At 32.0% G+C, this 20604-nt stretch overlaps 4 protein-coding genes across 7 annotated transcripts in view; 2 read left to right on the top strand and 2 right to left on the bottom strand.

The window, feature by feature from the left end:
- LOC135846181 (ras-related protein Rab-44-like) overlaps window positions 1-13861 on the top strand; it is a 31818-nt gene extending 17957 nt beyond the window's left edge. For both annotated transcript variants that reach the window (XM_065365139.1, XM_065365140.1), the window contains exons 2-5: window positions 4876-5083; window positions 9169-9350; window positions 9617-9760; window positions 13435-13861. In XM_065365139.1, coding sequence (XP_065221211.1) covers window positions 4876-5083; window positions 9169-9350; window positions 9617-9760; window positions 13435-13554 — 654 coding nt within the window. In that variant the 3' untranslated portion in view covers window positions 13555-13861. The remainder of the gene's footprint in view (window positions 1-4875; window positions 5084-9168; window positions 9351-9616; window positions 9761-13434) is intronic.
- A 535-nt stretch (window positions 13862-14396) lies between these two features.
- Window positions 14397-17089, bottom strand: LOC135846186 (aspartate aminotransferase, mitochondrial-like). Of its 2 annotated transcripts, XM_065365148.1 has the most exons (10): window positions 16949-17089; window positions 16621-16825; window positions 16383-16539; window positions 16112-16240; window positions 15817-16038; window positions 15585-15741; window positions 15401-15499; window positions 15157-15322; window positions 14929-15079; window positions 14397-14851 (listed from the first exon to the last, which is right to left on the bottom strand). In XM_065365148.1, the coding sequence occupies exons 2-10, from the start codon at window positions 16746-16748 to the stop codon at window positions 14726-14728; spliced, it is 1335 nt and encodes a 444-aa protein (XP_065221220.1). In that variant the 5' UTR covers window positions 16749-16825; window positions 16949-17089; the 3' UTR covers window positions 14397-14725. The 2 variants fall into 2 exon arrangements, with proteins under 2 accessions (XP_065221220.1, XP_065221219.1); XM_065365147.1 differs by lacking the exon at window positions 16949-17089 and having other exon boundaries at window positions 16621-16898.
- An 8-nt stretch (window positions 17090-17097) lies between these two features.
- Window positions 17098-20600, top strand: LOC135846193 (U6 snRNA phosphodiesterase 1). 2 transcript variants are annotated; one of them, XM_065365154.1, is made up of 5 exons: window positions 17098-17230; window positions 17307-17446; window positions 17572-17752; window positions 17828-17987; window positions 20005-20600. In XM_065365154.1, exons 1-5 carry the CDS (start codon window positions 17106-17108, stop codon window positions 20185-20187), a joined length of 789 nt encoding a protein of 262 aa, XP_065221226.1. In that variant the 5' UTR covers window positions 17098-17105; the 3' UTR covers window positions 20188-20600. The 2 variants fall into 2 exon arrangements, with proteins under 2 accessions (XP_065221226.1, XP_065221227.1); XM_065365155.1 differs by lacking the exon at window positions 20005-20600 and adding an exon at window positions 18612-19995.
- The window catches only part of Gyc32E (Guanylyl cyclase at 32E), a 64946-nt gene continuing 64625 nt past the window's right edge, over window positions 20284-20604 (bottom strand). The window contains exon 23 of the mRNA XM_065365130.1: window positions 20284-20535. Within this exon, the coding sequence (XP_065221202.1) occupies window positions 20423-20535 (113 nt within the window). The 3' untranslated portion in view covers window positions 20284-20422. The remainder of the gene's footprint in view (window positions 20536-20604) is intronic.

The raw sequence follows: 20604 nt of genomic DNA, 5'->3' as shown, positions 1-20604 counted from the left end.
GGTATATTATGTATGGTATCTTATCAGAGGTGATAATTTCCTTCTTTTCGGTTCTCTGAGAATTAGTAGGCATGGACCATTTGATACTGTTGTAGACGTGTTAACGGACTCGTATGTGGCAATTTCGCTTATCATTTTATTAAAATTAGTTTTGAAAAAAAATTGTGTTTGAATTCTTACGTACTACTACGTATAATTTTTACAATATTTGTGTTTTTTTTTATCTCTCGCTCTACCTGAAGAATGTTAATTAAACTGTTGAAAATATCTGCTCGAAGAAAGGAAAAAAGTAACATTATTCAGGTATGTGTCGGAAGCCTTTTCAATGTATGTACGAGGACATTTATGTGATGCCCGATTGGTTTACAGTGTGTGATTGTACATAGGTATAGAAATTACGCAGGTTAATTAAAAAGCGGTCAGGTGGCGTCGTCGATGACGTTATTTTTACATGTAGATGTACGAATATGATATTGTTAGGTGTGTACATCTACATATTAAGTACATTTATATTTATATGGTACTCTATATTCTCATTTCTCGTATATTTGAAACTTTGGAATTTGACCTAAATCAAAAACTCTTGCGAGAAACCTTATCGGTGTAAGAAAGCTAATGGCATCCCTACCGAGTTCTGCTCATATGTATTTTGTACAATATTTATTAAATCGATGTAACTTATTGACCATATGTTAATTATCACCAACGACTTTACGTTGACTGCGTATTTTAATTATCGATCCGAAGCTTCGTCTATATTTATCGACTCGAGCTCGAATAGATTTTAGACAGGTTTCTGAGAAATAGTCGTTTAAAGTGCTTGTAATTAGTATAGATCTTTCACCTTCATGTCCCAAGTGTTAGAATAGCGCTTGTAAAGGTGCTTGGTGCTTATAAAAATGTGGTGAGGAACGTTGTTAGTGATAGGAAAGGTGAGGTGGAAAACAAGAGGTCAAAAACTGAGTAGTTTGTAGCCCTTTTGACCCGTTAATTAGTCTTGATAAAGTATGTTGTACTATGTATGGTGTGTTGAGAAATAATTGATGTTAAGAATTACTGAAATCTACCTACGTATCTTATAGATAATCGGTAAATGAGTATTCGGCCGGATTCTATTGGTCAGAAATGAAGAATTTTGAGATGGTTTCTTTGTTGTTAAATTAAATAGTGTACCTAAAAATCTCAAAAAAAAAAAAAAAGATTGTACAAAATTTCCAAAAATACAAAGTTTTACAAATTTTTGAATGAGACAAAAATCCCTTGAAATATTATGGAAATATGTACTTTAAAGCGATGTTGAAATTTTTAAAAGTTGAAGGAATTATTCAAAACTTTATACCATGATTGAAATATCACTAAAAACAGTTCAAAATTTTGGGAAAACTGAATTGAAATGAAGGTCGATCTAAAATCGTATGAAGATTGGTTTAGAAGTTGTAAAAATTATTCAAATGTTGTGAACATTTTTCAAAATTGTGTAAAAATTACCAAAATTGAGAAACATTTTTTGAAAATGTGCAGAATTGATTAAATTGTTACCAAAATTGATCAAAATGTTTGAAAACTTGATCCAAATTACATGAAAAGTAATCTAAATATCGTAAAAATGTTTTGAAATATTGTAGTTTTTCGGATGTTTTAAACGATTTGAATTTTCATCATTTTTTTGAGGAATTTTTGCACTTTTCAAGTCAAATTTTATTCATTTTCTCGAATTTAAACGCATTTCAAGCAAGTTTTTTCCGTCTATTCAAGCACTTTTTAGGTGTTTTAAACAATTTTTACATAATTTTGAGAGTTTATCAATTTTTATTCATCTTTTCCTCACATTTTAAGTAACTTTTTTATTCATTTTCTTGAAATTCAATTTTCAAGGTATTTTGAGAAATTTTCGCGCTTTTTTGATTGAGTTTTTTTTCATTTTCTTAAAATTTCATCGCATTTTAATTGTTTTTTTTTTTTTGACAATTCAATCTTTTTTTGGTCACTTTTACTGACATAAATTTTTAAAAATTCATGCACTTTTTGATCGTTGAAAAAAAATTTTTTGAATCGTGCCCCATTTCAACTAATTGATTTTGTTCTGTCAATTCCACTATTTTTTTTGTGTTTTTTTAAACAAATATTTGGAGCGGTTATCACGCTTTTTTGATCAGATTTCAATCATTACACTTCTTTAAAACTATATTTAGCAAATGTTCTGAAAACTTTTTATTGTTTGGGCACTTAAACGATTTTTACAGAATTTTGAGAAATTCTTCAGCTCTTTCGATCAAATTATATTCATGTTTTTCAATTCCACCGCATTTTAACAGACCTTTTTTTTTATTACGAATTTGAAATTCAACAACTTTTTTTCGGCAATTTAAACAATTTCCCCCACCTATACTTACTCTGAAAAATTCTTTCACTTTTTTTCGAATTTTGTTCATTTTTTCAAATTTTACTGCACTTTTAAACAGTTTTCAAAATTATTTGAGAAGTTTCCTGTCTTTTTGATCAAATTGTGTCCATTTTCATGAATTGTACCGAATTTTATAAAACTTTTTTGCTGTCAATTTGACCATTTTTTGGGTCCTTTTAACAATTTTCACATTTTACAATATTCTGAAAAAATATTTTCGATTTCTCATAGTTTTTGATTAAATTGTCGCCATTTTCACGGATTGTGCCACATTTTACCTTTTTTTTTTTCGGGGGGGGGGGGGGGGTCTTGCCATAAAAAGTTTTCACAATATTTTGAAAAAAAAAGCTCATGCTTTTTGATCAAATTTCATTCATTTTCTTCAACTTTGCCGCATTTTAACAGACTTTTTTTTACAAATTCAACCATTTTTTGGTAAATTTGAACAATTTTTACAATATTTTGAATAGTTCTCGTGTATTTTGATTGAATTTCGTCTATTTTTTACGAATTGTACCTCATTTTATGAAACCCTTTCTGTCAATTTAACCATTTTTTGGGACATACCTACTTTCTAACAATTTTCACACCAAGTACATATTTCGAAAAATTTTCAGGCTTTTGCTCCATTTTCTTGAATTTTACTTCATTTTAAGCAAGTTTAACAATTTTGAGAAATAATCGTGCTTTTAATTTATATTTTGTTAATTTTTAAAAATTTTATTGCATTTTAAGCAACATGATTTGTGAATTTCACTACCTTGTTTTTTTTTGAAAAATTTTCGCATATTCTTGATTAAATTTTAATTACTTAAATTGTTATTATTATATTAATTTTCATGCTACTTTCAGCAACTTTTCTGGAAAAACCTAATCATTTTTTTGAAGACTTTTTTGATCAAATTTATGAATTTTTATTGATTATTACTTATATCATTTTCAGCTGTTTTTTGTCATATTTAACTATTTTTGAAGCGTTTGAAGCAATTTTTATTATTATTTTGAGACATTTGAGCACTTTTTGATCAATTTTTATCCATTTGCTTGAATTTTATGACAATTTTTGCAACCTTTTTTCATTAAAACCACTTTTTGAGTATTTAAAAAATTTTTTATAATTTTGACGAATTTATTTTTTTTTTTTCAAAAATCACATTTCAATCACTTTACGAATTTTTGCACGATTTCCAGCCATTTTTTTTTTGCCAATATAATCATTTTTTGAGCAGTTAAAATCATTGTCACAATATTTTGAGGAATCCGTGCTGTGTTCATACATAGTTATCTCTTTTTGATATCTACAAGTATTGTTACTTCAAATTTTTTGGACACTTGCCCTCCATTCGTTAGTTTTGAAGCTGGCACTCGTTAAATTGAAGCATGTGTTTCCAAAACGCACTAAGTCCAAAAAAATATTGATAAGAAATTCATGGTACATAGTACAATTTGGAAATGTAGAAATGGCTCAAATTGGCTGATTTTTTGATATGTTGTAGCCAAGACCTCTGGGCACAACATATCAAAAAATCAGCCATTTTGGGTCGCAACTTTATGCTAGATGGCCTTGCAACCTCAGAATCGTTGAAAATGGACTTAGTGCGTTTTGGAAACACATGCTTCAATTGATTTATTAATTTGTATGGCTATAATTATTATTCATGGATCAAACAGGGAAGCCATTAAAAACACAGCGGCAGCAACGACGACCACGATGATCTAGGCATTCATTAATATTAAGGGTAATCAGTAACTAAACTATGTATGTATGTACTTGTATTTAATACCCATGACATGACACACGCCCAGATCATAAATGAAATCATCAGTTAGCTTTTCGGATTAGGTAACTGTTTCCTCCATCCTCCTGCAAAGTTTGCAATTCTGCCAATTCAATTATGTATCGTACTTACCTATCTTGAAATCTGACCACTTGATTAATTAGCTGACCTTGCAGTTTTGCCACCTTCAATGTTTTCTACCAACTTAGTACCTACCTACCTAGTACCTACCTACCTACCTTACTCAATTTCAAAATGTACAAAATGAGCCCCTACTCGTTAATTTATGCAGATCACGAATCCACTGCAAACGTACAAAACACTGGACTTCCACTCTGCCTGTTTCTTTGTCGGGTACAACATCGTTCCTCGCCTCCTCGGTTGTGCAATTTTTTCGCACATAATTTTGTAGATGTGAATTTACTAACCGGTAACACTAGATGAGTAGGTATGGGTAATCTAATGTACATATCAATGTTAAAAGGGGAAGGTAATCGAGGTTCGCGGTGGACTAATCGATTCATAATAGTATACTTCTGGGATACCTTTATACCTACTATGTGAATTATAACTGGTAATAAACTGGTCCGGGCCAGATTTGGTGCAAAACTAAAACTAAAACCACAAAATGTTACAGAAAGATGTAGGTATGCTGTTGTATTTATGCGGATGTGTTTTTTGTTTTTGTTTTAGGCAAGAAATTCGACCGATAAAAATGAACTTCTATTCAAGATTTTGGTTATCGGCGAACTCGGTACTGGTAAAACGTCCATTATTAAAAGATACGTGCATCAGTTCTTTTCTCAACATTATAGAGCCACCATAGGAGTGGATTTCGCACTGAAAGTATTACAATGGGATAACGAGTCCATGATCAGATTGCAATTATGGGATATAGCTGGTAATTTTATATATCATTTACCATTTACGTATAAAATACCTACTCGTTGAATTTCTTTTGGACGAGTTTAAGAAGTTGGTGAAAAATATATTGTCGATGAGGAGTTTTGATGGTAGAGTGAGAGAAACTTTGGGAACTCCTTTCCATTCGGGAACTCAATTTTCATTAAATTAAACAAAAATTGATGAATCAAGTGAGAATCATTGTCCGGAAAGAAATGTTGTTTGTTGGCTTCTTATTCCCTTTACAACTTCTAGAAGCAAAATGGCATCGAATTTCTAAAATTAGACCCTTGATTCTCGCAAATGAAATATTTTCGAGGCTGTTGAAATTTGCAAGAGGAGCAATATGAGGCTTTCAAAGAAGTCGTATGACTTCTCTCCACTAGTTTTTTAAAAATTCATTTCAAAAAAATAAATATTAAAATTTTTGTAGCTACATATAATCAAGTTCCTGATCCTCAAGATGAAAAAAATTGAAGATTAGAGTTAGAATTGAATAAGTGCTCAAAAAAATATGAAACATCGCCAGCAAAACAGAAATTTCAGTTTTATAGCCATTTTCTTTCCCTGATTGAGTGTTTTTACTAAGATCGCCCTCCCAAATCTAGGTCAATGTGGGGAAGTTCTAGCCATGATATAAAATCAAAAATCGTGAAAAAGGTATGAAAAACCACTTTTCTGTACCTGTGAAGAGGTGGGGAGGGGTTGAAAAGTTGAACCCTCCAAGAAGCACATTTAGGGCACCCTCCAGATGTAGTACATGCCAAATTTCTGGTTCCTAGGTCAATTTGGAAGGTTTGAAGGGGGCGGGGAATATGTTTTTCAAGGTCAAAAACATATGAAGATTGAAGAACCCGGGTTTCTCCCCTCCAAATCGCTCTTGGGGGTAATTTTTGGATAAGTATATGCAACTTTTGATTTCCTGTGGATTGATTATCAATTTGACTTTTTTGCCTCCCCCCCCCCTCCATCAACCACCTTGAAGTTTTTGAGGTGAAATCCGTAACTGTAAAGTCGATATGAAAAAATTTCAAAAATTAATATCTTGAATATTGAGCTTCCTTGGATAGTAAGTCTTCTATAAGCATGTATAGATGATTCGGAAATTTAATAATATATACAACTCTGGTTCTTATCATTTTTGTGGTAAAATCCTTCGTTAAGTCTACAGAATGCTTCAAAGTTTCAAGCACCTTATTTTTAATTCCGAATTATTCTAGTTTTTTTTTTTTTTTTTGCAGACTTATCATTTTTGTCTCAAACTCTTTCATCATTCTACCTCCGAAGTGCCTCGATATTTTGAGAGTTTCATTTTGCAGATGAGCATCACGATCAAAACTTACATTTTTTGCCAAAAAATTTGAAAGCTGATAAAAAGCGTTTACAGAATCGAATTCTAAATGTTTTTTCATGTAAATTGACATTTTTTCAAAATTAAATAATATTTTGGTGCTGAGCCAAGTAATTCGGAACTTGGTAACAATTGTACAAAAAAATATAAAAATTGATGTTTTGGAAAATACTGGGCTCGTACTCGATCCCCCCCCCCCTTCAAAAAAAAGAAAACAATAACTCGATTAATCAAAAAAAAAGTTTAAAAAAGTTACAAGATGTGAGCAAAACATTTTAATGCAGAAGAGAAATCACAAAAAAAATTGGAAAATTTAATTATTTTTTTTGTAAATTCAAAAATATAAAAAAATTAGCTTTTGGCAATCACTGGTGAAAAATTGACACTTTTTTCAAATTGTCTCTAATCTCTACAAGTGAGACTATTTTGCAACTTTTTGGTTATAAAGAAAGACTTTTCTGGCAATTTTGATCATTTAAGTGAGAATTTTTAACAATTTCTGGTAAAAAGTGAGACTTTTAGGCAGTTTTTTGGAATTTTTTAGTAATTTTTGGTGAACAAATAAAACTTCAACATATTATTTATTTAGGTACAAAAGCAATTTTTTTTTTTTAGAAATTCAGTAAAAAGGTGTTCATTTTTCTCAATTTTTGTCGAAAAAGTGACTTTTTTGGAAAATGTTGACCAAATGTGATGCATTGACAATTCTGGCAAAAAGCAAGACTTTTTTTGGTAATTTTTGGCCTCTTGGGGGCTACATATCGAGACTTATGCCATTGGGGGGGGGGGGGGCGGGAGTGAGACAAATGAAATAGTATCACTGATATTTTTCAAAATGTGAAGAGAGCCTGTTTGGAAATTTTTAGCGTTTCTCGGTAAAAGAGCAATATTTATTGGTAAAAAATTATGCTTTTTTGTGATTTTTGTCGAAAAAGTGATTTTTTTGGAAAATGTTTGTAAAAGGCGAAATATTGACAATTTTGACAAAAAACAAGACTTTTTGGCAATTTTTAGCTGCAAAGCGAGATTTTTGAGCAATTTTTTTTGGGGAAAAAGTGAGTCAAATGAAATATACAGTATCGATGTTTTTCAAAATGTTGTTTGTTGTTACAAAATTTTAGTAGGAAGGCTTAGAGCGTAATCGTCCCTCTCCCAGAACCTTTCATTCAAGAAAAGTACTGCTTTTTCTAAAAGGACAGAAAAACATTCTTTTTGTCGGAAGGTCCGGTCATCCTTCTCACTAATTTTCAGTCTAAATCAAAATTCAGCAATGAAAAATCTGCCAATTTCTCATTTTTTGAACGTTGAAATCGCACGTTGTGTTTTTTTTCGAATATTTTTTGAAAATTACAAATTTTTGAAATGTTTGTTTTGGTGATTTTGAAAACAAGACATTTATTTTTATTTTCTGGGGGGGGGGGGGGTGAAGTAGAAAATCAGATTGGTCCATTCTTCATTTTGAAAATGTTCTTAACCTCAATACACATTAGGTTTTGATTCGAAATTTTTCACCAAATTGTTCAATTTTTAGGTGACTATGTCTTGAGTTTTCAGAAACAGAAATATTTTTTAAAAATCATAAATTTCTTGACATTAAAAAAAAATTAATTTCGTTTTATATTCATAAAAATTTGAGAGGATATCTGATTATTTTGAGATTCGAGACTATTTTCTTTGAACAGAAAAATTCGTGGTCGAGGTAATTTCTTTCGTTTATTGCAACTCGGCGTCGAATTTATTCCATTTTTATAGCAGTAAAAAAGGGTATTCATTTTCGATTGCGTGACCAAGATAAATAGTGTAAAGAAGCAGTCGTATAGTAATCGATAAACCGCAAACTACGCCCAAAAGCGTTGACGATTTTGCGACGCAGAATATCCTATCTACATTCATACATCATATTTTAAATTCCAAGTACCCGAGTCTCGACTCTCGAGCAAAATAATCGCAACGATTAGCAAGCAATTTTCCGCTGATAAATATATATTCAATTCAATCAAACGCAATCTCGACCAAGTAGGTAGCGAAATTCTCGAGAATTCGCACCTTAAAACGTCTCACACGATATCGTCGTTGATCGAAGACATTGGCAATAAGATACTCGTAGATTTCCGAATCGAGAAATATTGTTTATCTATAGATAATGGTGTTTTCCTGCTGAATCGAATTAGGAAAAAAAAAACGACACGAGTGTCGGACGATTACAAAATGGCGTAATTATAAAAATAAACGCATGTTGCGTAATCTTTCAACTTGTTATTGGGTCCACTTGATCTCATCGATTGGTCGAAAGATTCATCTCGTGTTTGAATAAATGAAAAAAATGCGAAGAATCCGAATACGCGAATCGCGATCTTGTACATATTTTCGCCACATCTATCTGTATTTATCGTCGATGTTCGCCATTTTCAAACCAGTTTTGGTCATTTTGTTGTAAATTAATAGGTAAGAGTAGGTGTTTGCACGAGGACGATAAAACACAAGGGACGAGATTCAGGTCCGGTGCCAAGATTCGCCATCATCGCAAGATCTTGCGTTGATGGTAGGAAAAAAATTAAAAATTCCAAAGTCCTTGCTTTGAGCGATGTGTGAGTGTGTGATTCGCACGATGCAATGTGTGCGATGAGAAAAATATTTATTATTTATTTTACTCGTCTATGTTAAGTTAAAAGCACCTATAGATGGTTTTATACATATTTTGATGATTAAGATTTATGTTAATTTGTCCGTAGGTCAAGAACGATTCGGTAATATGACTCGAGTTTATTATAAAGAAGCTGTCGGAGCTTTTATTGTGTTCGATGTAACCAGAGTATCGACATTCGAAGCAGTTACCAAATGGAAACAAGATCTCGATGCTAAAGTACAACTTGCCAATGGTGAAACTATACCTTGCGTGTTACTAGCGAATAAAGTAGGTATCGAGTTCGCCTCATCTTATTTATATAGGTACTCACTAGTCAGTGTATTATACTAGACTACGAGCTACCTACGAAATCTACGCAATTATCGCATTTAACGCGGATCATACATAGAAAAATTTAAATTACAGGCTACGTAATTAGCTCGTATAATTAACACTTCCGCCTACTGCGATTTTGTATTCTAGTATGTAGTCATACCTATCTTATGAATGATTATTTAACATCGTTGTTTGATGTTTTTATTATGTGTTTTCAGTGTGATCAACCAAAAGAAGGAATAGTCAATAATCATAGTAAAATGGACGAATTTTGTAAAGATAATCAATTCGTTGCTTGGTTCGAGACGTCGGCCAAAGATAATATAAATATAGACGAAGCAGCTAATTGTTTAGTCGCAAAGGTACGGTAATAATAATTGAGGTATTTGAACGTATCATTTTTTTTAGTCGAATTTTGTCATGGAAAAGTACCTTCGAAGATTCCCTATCACTTTTCCCATGTTATGAGCGTAGGGAAAAAATGTTAAAAATCGTATCCTTGTTGACAGAAAAATGACGTCAGGATTCGAATTCGTGTAGATTGTCAAGTTTCCCAATTCTATGTTCAGTGGAGTTGAAATGCCATTGAAAGTAATAAAAAATTGACGAAATTTCGGGTTTTGAAAAAAAAAATGAGAATGGAATTGAAAAATTGATATTTTTACTTCCTCTTCTTACCAAAAATCTACTTATGCTCCGGTTACACTACTTATTCACTTTGCAAGTCCATCTAAATCATGAAGTAGGATTTTTCGAGGAGGAGTAGGAATGTAGGAAAGAGGGTCGTAGGAGTAATCAGTCAAAATTGGCAAAAAATCAATCTCAGACAGTGAACAAATTTCGAACGATCTGTGGAGAAAATACAGAATTGAAAATTCATCCCTGATGAGTTTAAAAATTTCGGTATTTGTGTTGCTAGGAAGGACGGAAGGGAGGGAGGGGTGAAAAAAACAAGTTGAAATTTCTTACGAGCAAAATTCCAAGCTCCTAGCAGCTCTTGAAGTGTTCAGAAAGTTAAAAACTCATTGAAAATAAGGTTTGAATCCTCATTGTTCGAGAAGTGGAGATGTATGGGGAGAGGGGGTTGAAATTGTCTGAAAAATTATTTTAAGATCATCGTAAATTTTTTTAATGGAAAACTAATGTCTCTAGTTGAATTTGGTACGTTCTGAAAAAGGATGCTAATTTCAAAGTGCATAAAAATTGATATTCAAAATCGAAATTTTTTGAAAAAAAGAGTAAAAAGTGGTGAGAAATTATTGTATGTAGAATCGTTGTTAATTTCACAAATGAGATTTCGTGGTGCAAAATTCGTTTGAAGATGCTTCAAGAATGACATGAAATTCGATTTTTTTTTTTTTTTGATGGTTGATGTAAATTTTGTTTTGAATAAAGAGTGAATTTTGGCAATTTTTTTCAACTTATTTTTTGGCGAATTTGGCATAAGAGCTAATTTCAAGACTTTCTAAAAATTTTATTTGAAAAAATGTTTTTTCTAGATATTTTGGTAGAAATAATAAGACCTTGGCAATTTTTACAAAACATAAGTGAGCCAAAAAAGCGGGATTTTTCGCAATTTTGTCAAAAAAATGTTTTGGTGGTAATTTTGATTTAAAAAAAAAAAAAAAAAAAACAGATTTTTTCAGTAAGTACGGATTTTGATTTTAAAAAACCACTTTTTTCTTACAATTTAGACAAAAAATAAATAAATCTTTTGCGACCAAAAAAAGCAAGCCTTTTTGAAAATTATTACCAAAAAAAAGTTTTTTTTGCAATTTTGGAAAAAAACAAGTTTTCTTGGGTTTGGAAAAAACTGAACTTTTGCCCACTTTTGTACATTTGGGATTATGTGATTCAGGGAAAGTGGACTAGGGAAATAAGTCATTCAGAAAAATGGCGATTCGGGGAAAATATCCGGACACCCCTCAAATAAGATTTTGTGGTGCCAAGTCGATTTAAAGAAGCTTCAAAAATGGCTCACAATTGAAAATTTTTTGTATGGTTGATGAAAATTCAAATTTTTGAGGCTTAGATAGGGAAGAGAGGGGCAGAATTAACCGAGTATGTACCCACTTTTAGGGGCTTTTCTCACATTTTTGCATTTTTTGAGCATTTTTGAATGCTTTATACCATCTTAGAAAGAAGGAGAAAAGTGAAAAAAATTCCAAATTGATATCAAATAAAAATAGGGGTTTTGAAGGCGTTGAATCTGAAATCAGTTTGACTCCAAAATCAAAATTGAACGTTACAGACACAGAGCCTCATTAGAGAGGCTTGGAGCTCAAAAGTCTCGAAAATCCATATAGTTGTCAAATTAACCGTTTTCAAATATTTTGATTTTGAAATTTGTTGGTCTTGAATTTAAAATTGAGCCTTTCAGAGCCTGGGAAAAGGCTTTTGGAGCCCAAAACTTTGAAAAATACAACATGAGTCTCAGAATGTAGGTTTTGATGGGCACTGATTCTGATTTGGAAATTTGTTTGACCCCAAAAATTGAAATTGACTGCATTATTATAAATTTTAGGTACCAAAGCAGCTCCCTAGGAACCTCTGGGAGGTTTAATTTTCATTTTGAATCAAACGAATCCCAAATCAGCGTCTTTAAAATTGATACCGTATTGAATTTTTTGAAATTCTGAGTCCAGCTGTTTTGTCTGGAGGCTCAATTTGAGTTTTAGGGTCGAACAAATTCCAGAATCAAAATGAACACCTTCAAAAACCTACATGATTCAATAGCCATATTGCATTTTTTTGAAATTTTGGGCCCAAGCCCCCCTCCCCCTCTTCAAAGGCTCTAGGAGGGGCTAAATTTTGATTCTTCGGATCAAACGAATCTCAGAATCAAAATCAACGCCATCAACAACTCATTATTCAATTCCCATATTGCATTTTTTGAAATTTTGGGCCCAAGCCTCTCTTTAAATCACTGTGAGAGGGGCTCACTTTTGACTTTTTAGTCAACGTTCTCAGAATTAGAATTAACGCCTCGAAAACCTATATTTTCAATTTTGATACCTATGTCACTTTGTTTGATAGTTTGACATTTTTTCATTTTTTTCCTCTACTATTTTGAGGTCAATATTTCAAAAATTCTTATAAATATGGAAGAATATGGAAAAAACTCATAAAAATGAATACTTTATTGTGGTAAAATTCTACAGCATATTTTTTCCTGTATTGGTTGGAATTTTTTCTTGAGTAATAACTGATCATTTTCCTCAGGGGAGGGGGCAGGACAAAACGACAAATTGTGTAAAAGCTTGAAAATTATAGATTTTTTTTCAGCTGTCAACATTTGGATTGACGAAAGGGAGAGAAGTGAAAATTGAGTGAAAAATCAGTAAAATAGTATCAGTTGTTTGAAATTGGAGTAATGTAGGGGAAGAGAGTGTCACATTAAACGGGCTGAAAAATTATTTCGAGATGTCAATTTATTCTACAAATGAAGTTTTAGTCTTCTGAATAATAATTATTTGAGTTCCAGAAATCGCTTCAAAATGCTCAAAATTCTGACTATTTCAGATGAAAAATCAAAGTGAAAATAGACCAGAGCTTAAAATTTTGTACTTTTAGAACGAATTTGTGCTTCTTTTTCAATTTATTCTTCGTTTGTTACTGCTAAATTCCCCTCCCTCTTTCCTTCCTCCTTTCTACAATCTACAACAAATTATCTATCTATATTACAAGCCTTGACATTTTCAAAATTCATTGAAAAATTGAGTAAATTTTCAAAAACAGAATTATTCATTAATAATTATGATTTTTTAATTTTTTTGAGTCGATTTTTATGAGGGAGGGAGGAGTGCATTTTGCTCTAGGCTCGTTTTTTTGTTCACCTATAGATACACTCTCTCCTCTCTCATTCTGCTACAGATCTCATATTTACATACCATAGGTACTCAATTGTTTTGGATAATTGAAAAAATGTTCTCAAAAAATGTGTGTTCACGTTTAAATAGACCTATTTATACTTAGTTTTAAAAAACGAATCGATTTTCACCTAATTAATGGCCTATTCATTTTTTTACGCTTACAGATAGTACAAAATGATCAAAAAAGACTAGAAGAAAAAGAAACCACGAACGGTACCGGAGTTATTAACGTAAATTCTGAAAATAGCGAAACAACTAAGAGTAAAGTATGCGGCGCGTGTTAATTACGTATTTACTTATTTTTTGGTGATTTATTCTGTTTATATGTCGAATTGTTTAATTATGTGTTCAGAATTCATGATACAATCCATTTTCTGTTATACCCTAATGTACTTAATGTTTATGTTTATGAATTTCACTCTTCTATTAATTTTTGTTGTATTTTTAAATTATATAAGCGAAAAAATGTGCCTTCGAACTAATTGTCATTTTTGATGGTTGTTTATTATAATATTGTGCCTTGTGCCCCCCTCTTTTGTTATATATTTTATAGTTATTATTTTTCAAGAATAAAGTTATTCGTAAAGCGTTCTTTTTTTTATTTAAGTTGATTGATAGTGTTTTCGATATCTATAAGTATTTTAATCTTGACTCGTATAGCTTAAAATTTTGTTCTATTCGGTTAAATCAATAAGTACCTAGCGGATTTGTAATCAGTAGTTTTTTTCGTTAATCTGTTTGAATAATAAATCATCGAGCGTGATAATACAAGTACACGATGTCATTCGTGGATCATATGATGAATGACTTCGATTTAGTATTTTGAAATATCCATCGAACGATTTGAATGGAAAGGATCAAAACAATAGATTTTGAATATTTATGGATACTTTCCACCGAATTACATCGTAATCGCATTTAATTATTGGATTACCTATAAAAATAGAATTTAAAAATACTAATTAACAAAAAAAGAAGATGAACTGGCTAAATGAAAGCGTCGTTTATGATAATTTGATAACGAAGCCTGATAAACGCATGTACGTTTAATGTCACGGTTTAAGTATTTTATCGATCGTAACCGGTACTTAAATTTACTCGTAACTACTTAAAAATGATACGCAACTAATTAAAAAAAATTTATTCCAAGCTACAATATTTTTATGGATGATTTTTATTCCAAATATTCAACAAATAAAACGTAATAAAAACCTAATAAAAAAATATGCCGATCACTCGACGATTTAATTTCATAAACAAACAGCTTAAAATTTTCAATAATTACATTAAAGTTCACCTAATTGCTTCCGTTAATGGAAAAAAGGAACGAAGAATAAGTATTTTTAAAACGACTATTATAAAACATGGTAACGTTCGAAATTATTTTCATGATCAATCTGTATGTTCGTTTTATGAGCATTGAAGTAAGTAAAAAATGAATATTACGAGAGTATTTTAGGCCTTGGTAACCTCGTGAATAGCATTCGCTATGTATTCGGCGTTTTTCGTGGACACGCCGGCCATTGAAATTCTACCATCTTTGGTTAAATAAATATGAAAGTCGTTCGTTAACCTTTCAACCTATAAAAATGAAAACGTGTTATTGATTTTATTTTTCAAACGTCATCGTCAGCAAAAAGAAAACGAAAGTAATTTACTTGTGCCGGGTTTAATCCAGTGAAGCAAAACATTCCGATCTGATCTGTTATATGGCTCCAGTTTCTGGCAGAACCTTTCTTCAGTAGCTGTTCTTTTAATAGAGCTCTCATCGATATTATTCTTTCCGCCATTCCTTTCACTTCGCATAACCTAGTAACGTAAATAAAGACCAATGAACCCTCGAGCTCGAGCTAGTGAAAACATTATAAACGTGACAAAAGATTCACCATTGTGCTTTGAGTTCCGGATCGGAGAGAATTTTCGTCACTAGTCGAACTCCGTGTATAGGTGGACTGGAATATAGAGGACGGATGACGATTTTTAACTGAGAAAGAACACGAACTGATTCTTCTTTACTTGCTGTCGTCAAGGTTAATGCTCCAGCTCGTTCACCTAATAAATGTTGCGAATCGACGTATAACATGAACGTATTTAAAAACAGAAAGTAAAACTAGGAGCGAATATGTGTACCATAGAGTCCCATATTTTTAGCGAATGATTGAGCCAGTGCTACTTGATGACCGTCTTCTAAAAATGATCTCACAGCGAACGCATCTTTTGAAACATTACCTGAAATTTGGAGTTTAAATAACGTTCAAATTGATCCAAAAATTCAATCATAAAACTACCTATGTAATATTTCAACGAAGTATACCAGAAGCGAATCCTTGATAGGCCATATCGAAGAAAGGAAACAATTGACGATCCTTGACTATCTTGGAAATCTCCTTCCACTGTTCAGGTTTAGGATCGACACCGGTTGGATTATGAGCACAGGCATGTAAAAGAATCACCGATCTTTGGGGAATGTTCTGAAATCGAGCCAATTCAAACATCAATATCATACAAATTCGAATAAAAATAATGATGGAAATTTCAATGCATACCTTAATATCTTCCAAGGCTCCTTGGTAATCAAATCCACAGGTATTTGGATCATAATAACGATACTGTTTTACTTCGAGTCCAGCCTGTGTAAATACTTTTATATGATTACCCCAAGTAGGTATAGGGATCCAAACACATTTCACACCTGGGAAAAAGGCTTTAATAAATCTTGCTCCGATTGTCAGAGAACCGGTGCCTGAAATTCCTTGGACAGTTACAGCCTAATTGAAGACATAATCAATTATTAGAGACTAGAATATAGTTTCAATGACAAAATTTACGTCCAAAACGAACCGTTTCATTTTTCAAATGGACAGAATCTTCTCCCAAAGCCAATTGGGCGCTCAATTTGCAAAAATCTGGGAACCCTTGTATTGGGGCGTATTCTTTATCTGGTTTTTCAGCAGCTAGAATTTCTTCTGCCTGTAAAAAATGAACGTAAATTATGTTAGGAAATAATCATCAGAGTACGAGTAATAAAGATATCGAAACGGTGATGAAATCGTTCATGAATTTACGTGTCGGATGTATTTAATTAAATGGACCACTGTTGCATCAGACTTACTTTTAAAACACTGGGTAATACATATGGTTTACCATCATCATCTCTGTAAGCTCCTACCCCTAAATTGATTTTTTTCGGATTCGTATCACGTCTAAAAGCTTCGGTAACACCTAGAATGGGATCGGCTGGTCCCATCTCGACATCAGACCACCATGAGCTAAAACAATATTTTCGTTTAAAATTGACTACTACTTGAAACTAGGTTAAATGGTAATCGAGTTACAGAAGAAATACTTACGTTTCACTCCCATTGCTTCCTACAGCTGCCATTTTAGAGGAAAATTGCACGAGAAAAACTAACCAAACACACTTGAAACAATAACTGAAAATGAAATTACTCCGTATCAGCTGCACTGAGTATTGCATTGCGCATGTCTAGTGTTGCCGCCGTTCCATATGATTAATCAAGGTTGATAATTAAACCAATACGAGCGTCTAAGTATCTAAAATGGAGTAAGAAATATTACGCATACAAGCGCAATTCGTAGTATTTTCATTCATTTGTGTTCGTTTCCATTGATCTTTCTACGTCACGTTTCGTTTGGGAGGGAAATATTGTTACTCACATTCTTGTATTTAGATGCTCGCTAATTGTGATATTTCCAATCCAGTGTTTTTATCTCAATCTTCCAGGTTTTTCGTATATTTAGAAGTGTAGAATTAATTATTTTTCCACGATTATTATTCTATTATTGTTCCTAATTGCTGTACGGTCCTTACGCCATGTCTGAGAGCACCAGCTCTTTAAAATTAATATGTGAGAACTACGATAGCGACGCTGAGGAGGAAGATACCAACACTTCGAATCACTTTGACGACATATGTCATCCTAACGAAAAACTTGAACCGTACGTAAATCTGTTAATTTCAATTCGCAATATTATTAAACTTGTAAACGAAACAATTATCGATGCTAATTCGCAGGTTACCATTACCCGAATCTATTCGAAATTTGTTCGTAACGACTGATGAAGAAGTAATCGACGATGCTGAATTACACAGTGGAAGAATTAGATCATTTCCACATGAGAGAGGAAACTGGGTCACCAGCGTATACATATCGTGTAAGTATCTCTACAAAATCTGTTGATATCGATTTATAACGATACATTACGAATAATTTTATTGGATCGAGTTGTTTGATAATGTTTCAGAATTCGGATACTAATGATGGCTTTTTAATTAATAGATAATGATACGAAACAGCTGAACCGGATCTGTGATACGTTAATCAATAATTTCGGTGAAATAGGCGATTTCCATTCGTGTGATAATTTTCATATTAGCTTAAGCAGAACTGTGATTTTGAGACATCACTGGATCGATATTTTTGTCGATGATTTACGAAAAGCGTTCAAGAATGTGAAAAGGTAGATGTATTTTTAGCTCGGTTTGATGTTTTGAATTTGAAACACTAGTATATTCTAAATGATTTTTTTTTTCAGTTTTTACGTTGATGTTGGCGAGTTAGCTGTTTTTGTAAACGACGAGAAGACTAGAACTTTCGTCGGATTGAAGATCGAACATGGTTGTAGTGAACTTTTAAAATGTGTTCAGTTGGTAGATAAAAGTCTGATGGAATTTAAATTACCAACGTTTTACGAAGTTCGTAATCCAGATTGTTAATTACGTACAAGAGAACTTTTAAATTAGAACTCGTCGACTTTGAATTTGACCGATTTTAGATTACTTGATTTGAATTTATGAATTTTTTCAGTTTTCGAAGTTGTTAACTTTGAATTTTTTTTCAAAGAGCGTCTGAATATTTGTTCATTTGTTGATAAGAGGGTCAATTTGAATTCATTAATTTTTTTCAATCTTCAAAGTTCAATTTTTCTACTATGTGTTCATTTGTAATAAGTTGAAGATGAAGTTGCTTTGAGATCTCAATTTAAAATGAATAGTGAAGTACTTAATACTAGTAAAAAAAAAAAAAAAAAAAAAAATGAACAAGAAAACGAAATGAGTAAAAAAAATTAAAAGTTTAGAACTTTGAAGATGGAAAATCAATTCAAAATTTACAATTATCAAAAAATAACGATAGTAATCAAATGATACAGAGGAAAACTGATAGAAAAAAGTTTAAAGATTAGAAGTATGGAAATTTGAAAAGAATTCATAAATTCAAAATTGACGCTTAATTGTCGCTTACGAACCAAAGTCACGTAATACTTAATTAAATAAAAAAATTAAAAAAAAACAAAGAATAATACAAAAATTATTTTCTAGATTCTGCAAAAAGAGCAAACATGAAGATAAAAATCTAAAACTCGGTTCACATGCTAAAGTCAACTTCCCAAATCGATTGCCACCATTTTCCAGCTAATCTGGAGCCTCCAGCAAAATTTGACCCTTCTCCAGTAATTTCAAACTGCCCCAGAAAGAAATTTAATCCTATCATAAATTCGACATTCCGAATTGATTGAGGCCGGTGAATCGCAAATCCGAGGTGACAAATTAATTTTTTTTTTTTAAATTGGAAAATCTCAAAAAATCGCATATTGTCAATTTTGTGACGAATTTCTCAAAACTTTGTTTATTTTCTAAAGTTGACCCCCCCCCCCAGTTGATTACTACCCCCTTTTCGGGCTGATCCAAAGCCCCTAGAAAAAGTTCATTTTTCTCCGGAAATTTTAAATTGTTCACAATACTGCCCCAAAAACGACTGGATAATTCCATTCACTCGAAGCTAATTTTTTTGATCCTGTAAAGATGCCCCCTTGAGTCATACCATGATGAGGAGGAGGAGGGAACATCGGTTGACCTTGGTGGTAGAAGAAGTTTTTAAAAATTGGTCGCAAATTGACCATATTGATTTTTTTTGAGATTTTTCAACTTGTAAAAAAAATACGATTTTAAACTGGTCACCTCGGATTTGCGATTCATCAGCTCTAATTGATTCAGAATGTCGAACTTATTATAGAATTGAATTTTTAGCTGGCGAAGTTGGTTACAACGCCTTCTGGAGCATTTTAAAATTGCTGGAGAAAAGTCAGATTTCGCTGGAGGCTCCAAATCGACCCGAAAGTGGTGTAAATAGATTTTGGGGATCAACTTCAGGAGGTAGACCAAATCTTTGAGTATTTTTTTGCAAAAATTGACTATTTTGGATTTTTTTTCAAAGTTGAAAATTTTAAATGATAAAAAATACACTTTTTAACTCGTCATCTTGGATTTTTGATTCACTGGTTCTAATGGATTCGAAATGTTAAACTCATTTTAAGATTAAATTTTCAACTGCCAAAATTAATTAAAATGCCTTCTGGAGCATTTTGAAAATACTGGAGGCTCCAGATGGACTTGAAAATGATACCAATCGATTCGAGAGATCGACTTTAACCTATAAACCGAGTTTCAGATTTTCATCTCCATGTTTTCTGTAGAAAATTATCATACAAAAGAATATTCCCCCCATTTTCAAATAATCACCAAAAATCGAAAAATCAACTTCGTTCGCTGAAAATTTGGTTCCAAGGTCTGTGTTTGGTTAACGTGCTCTTTAAATAAGCCGAAATTTCAGCTCGATCGGATCGGAGTTGACGAGTTGTAAAAGTTCCCTCGTTAATGCAATAATACTCATCAAACAAAACACCTGACTAATAAATTTGTCATTTTGTTTCAGGATCCTGCATTTCACGTAAGTTTAGTTTGGTGTCTTGGCAACAAAAGAAAACAAATCGAAGATATTTTACCAAATTTGCAAACCAATCTCGATAAACTGAACGCCACAGAATCGGCGTTAATCCGTGTAAATGAAATATCTTGCAAAATAGGCAATCGATTCTACAGCTTTGCTCTATCGTGACTTAAACGTAAACATTCAACCGTGACTGTCAAACTCTGATACAAAAATATCAATTTTTTATTGCATTTTTTCTAGGAACATTTTTTTCAAAAAAAGTTTTCAATTACAAAACATAAAATTTATCTAAATTATTTATACAAAATAATTTACATAGGTAATAAACGTAACTTATTATCACAACACGTTTTCTTTTGGGGGGAAAAAATAATTAATAATACAGAAAGAACGAAAAAAATTATATCATCATTGATATTTGTCTCTTCGAAGTAGTACTTTCGAGTTCATCAATAGTAACAGCCACTGAGCCAGTCTTCAGTCTTTTTATCAAATCGGGAGCTTCTTCAGAACCTGTTGAATATTTTTTAAGTTTTATACGAAATGAAATTCAAATACATTATTACTACGTTTCGTTACTGA

This window comes from Planococcus citri, chromosome 5, assembly GCF_950023065.1.
Source record: "Planococcus citri chromosome 5, ihPlaCitr1.1, whole genome shotgun sequence".
NCBI classification, from domain to species: domain Eukaryota; kingdom Metazoa; phylum Arthropoda; class Insecta; order Hemiptera; family Pseudococcidae; genus Planococcus; species Planococcus citri.
This window is presented reverse-complemented; position numbering and strand designations above follow the sequence as displayed.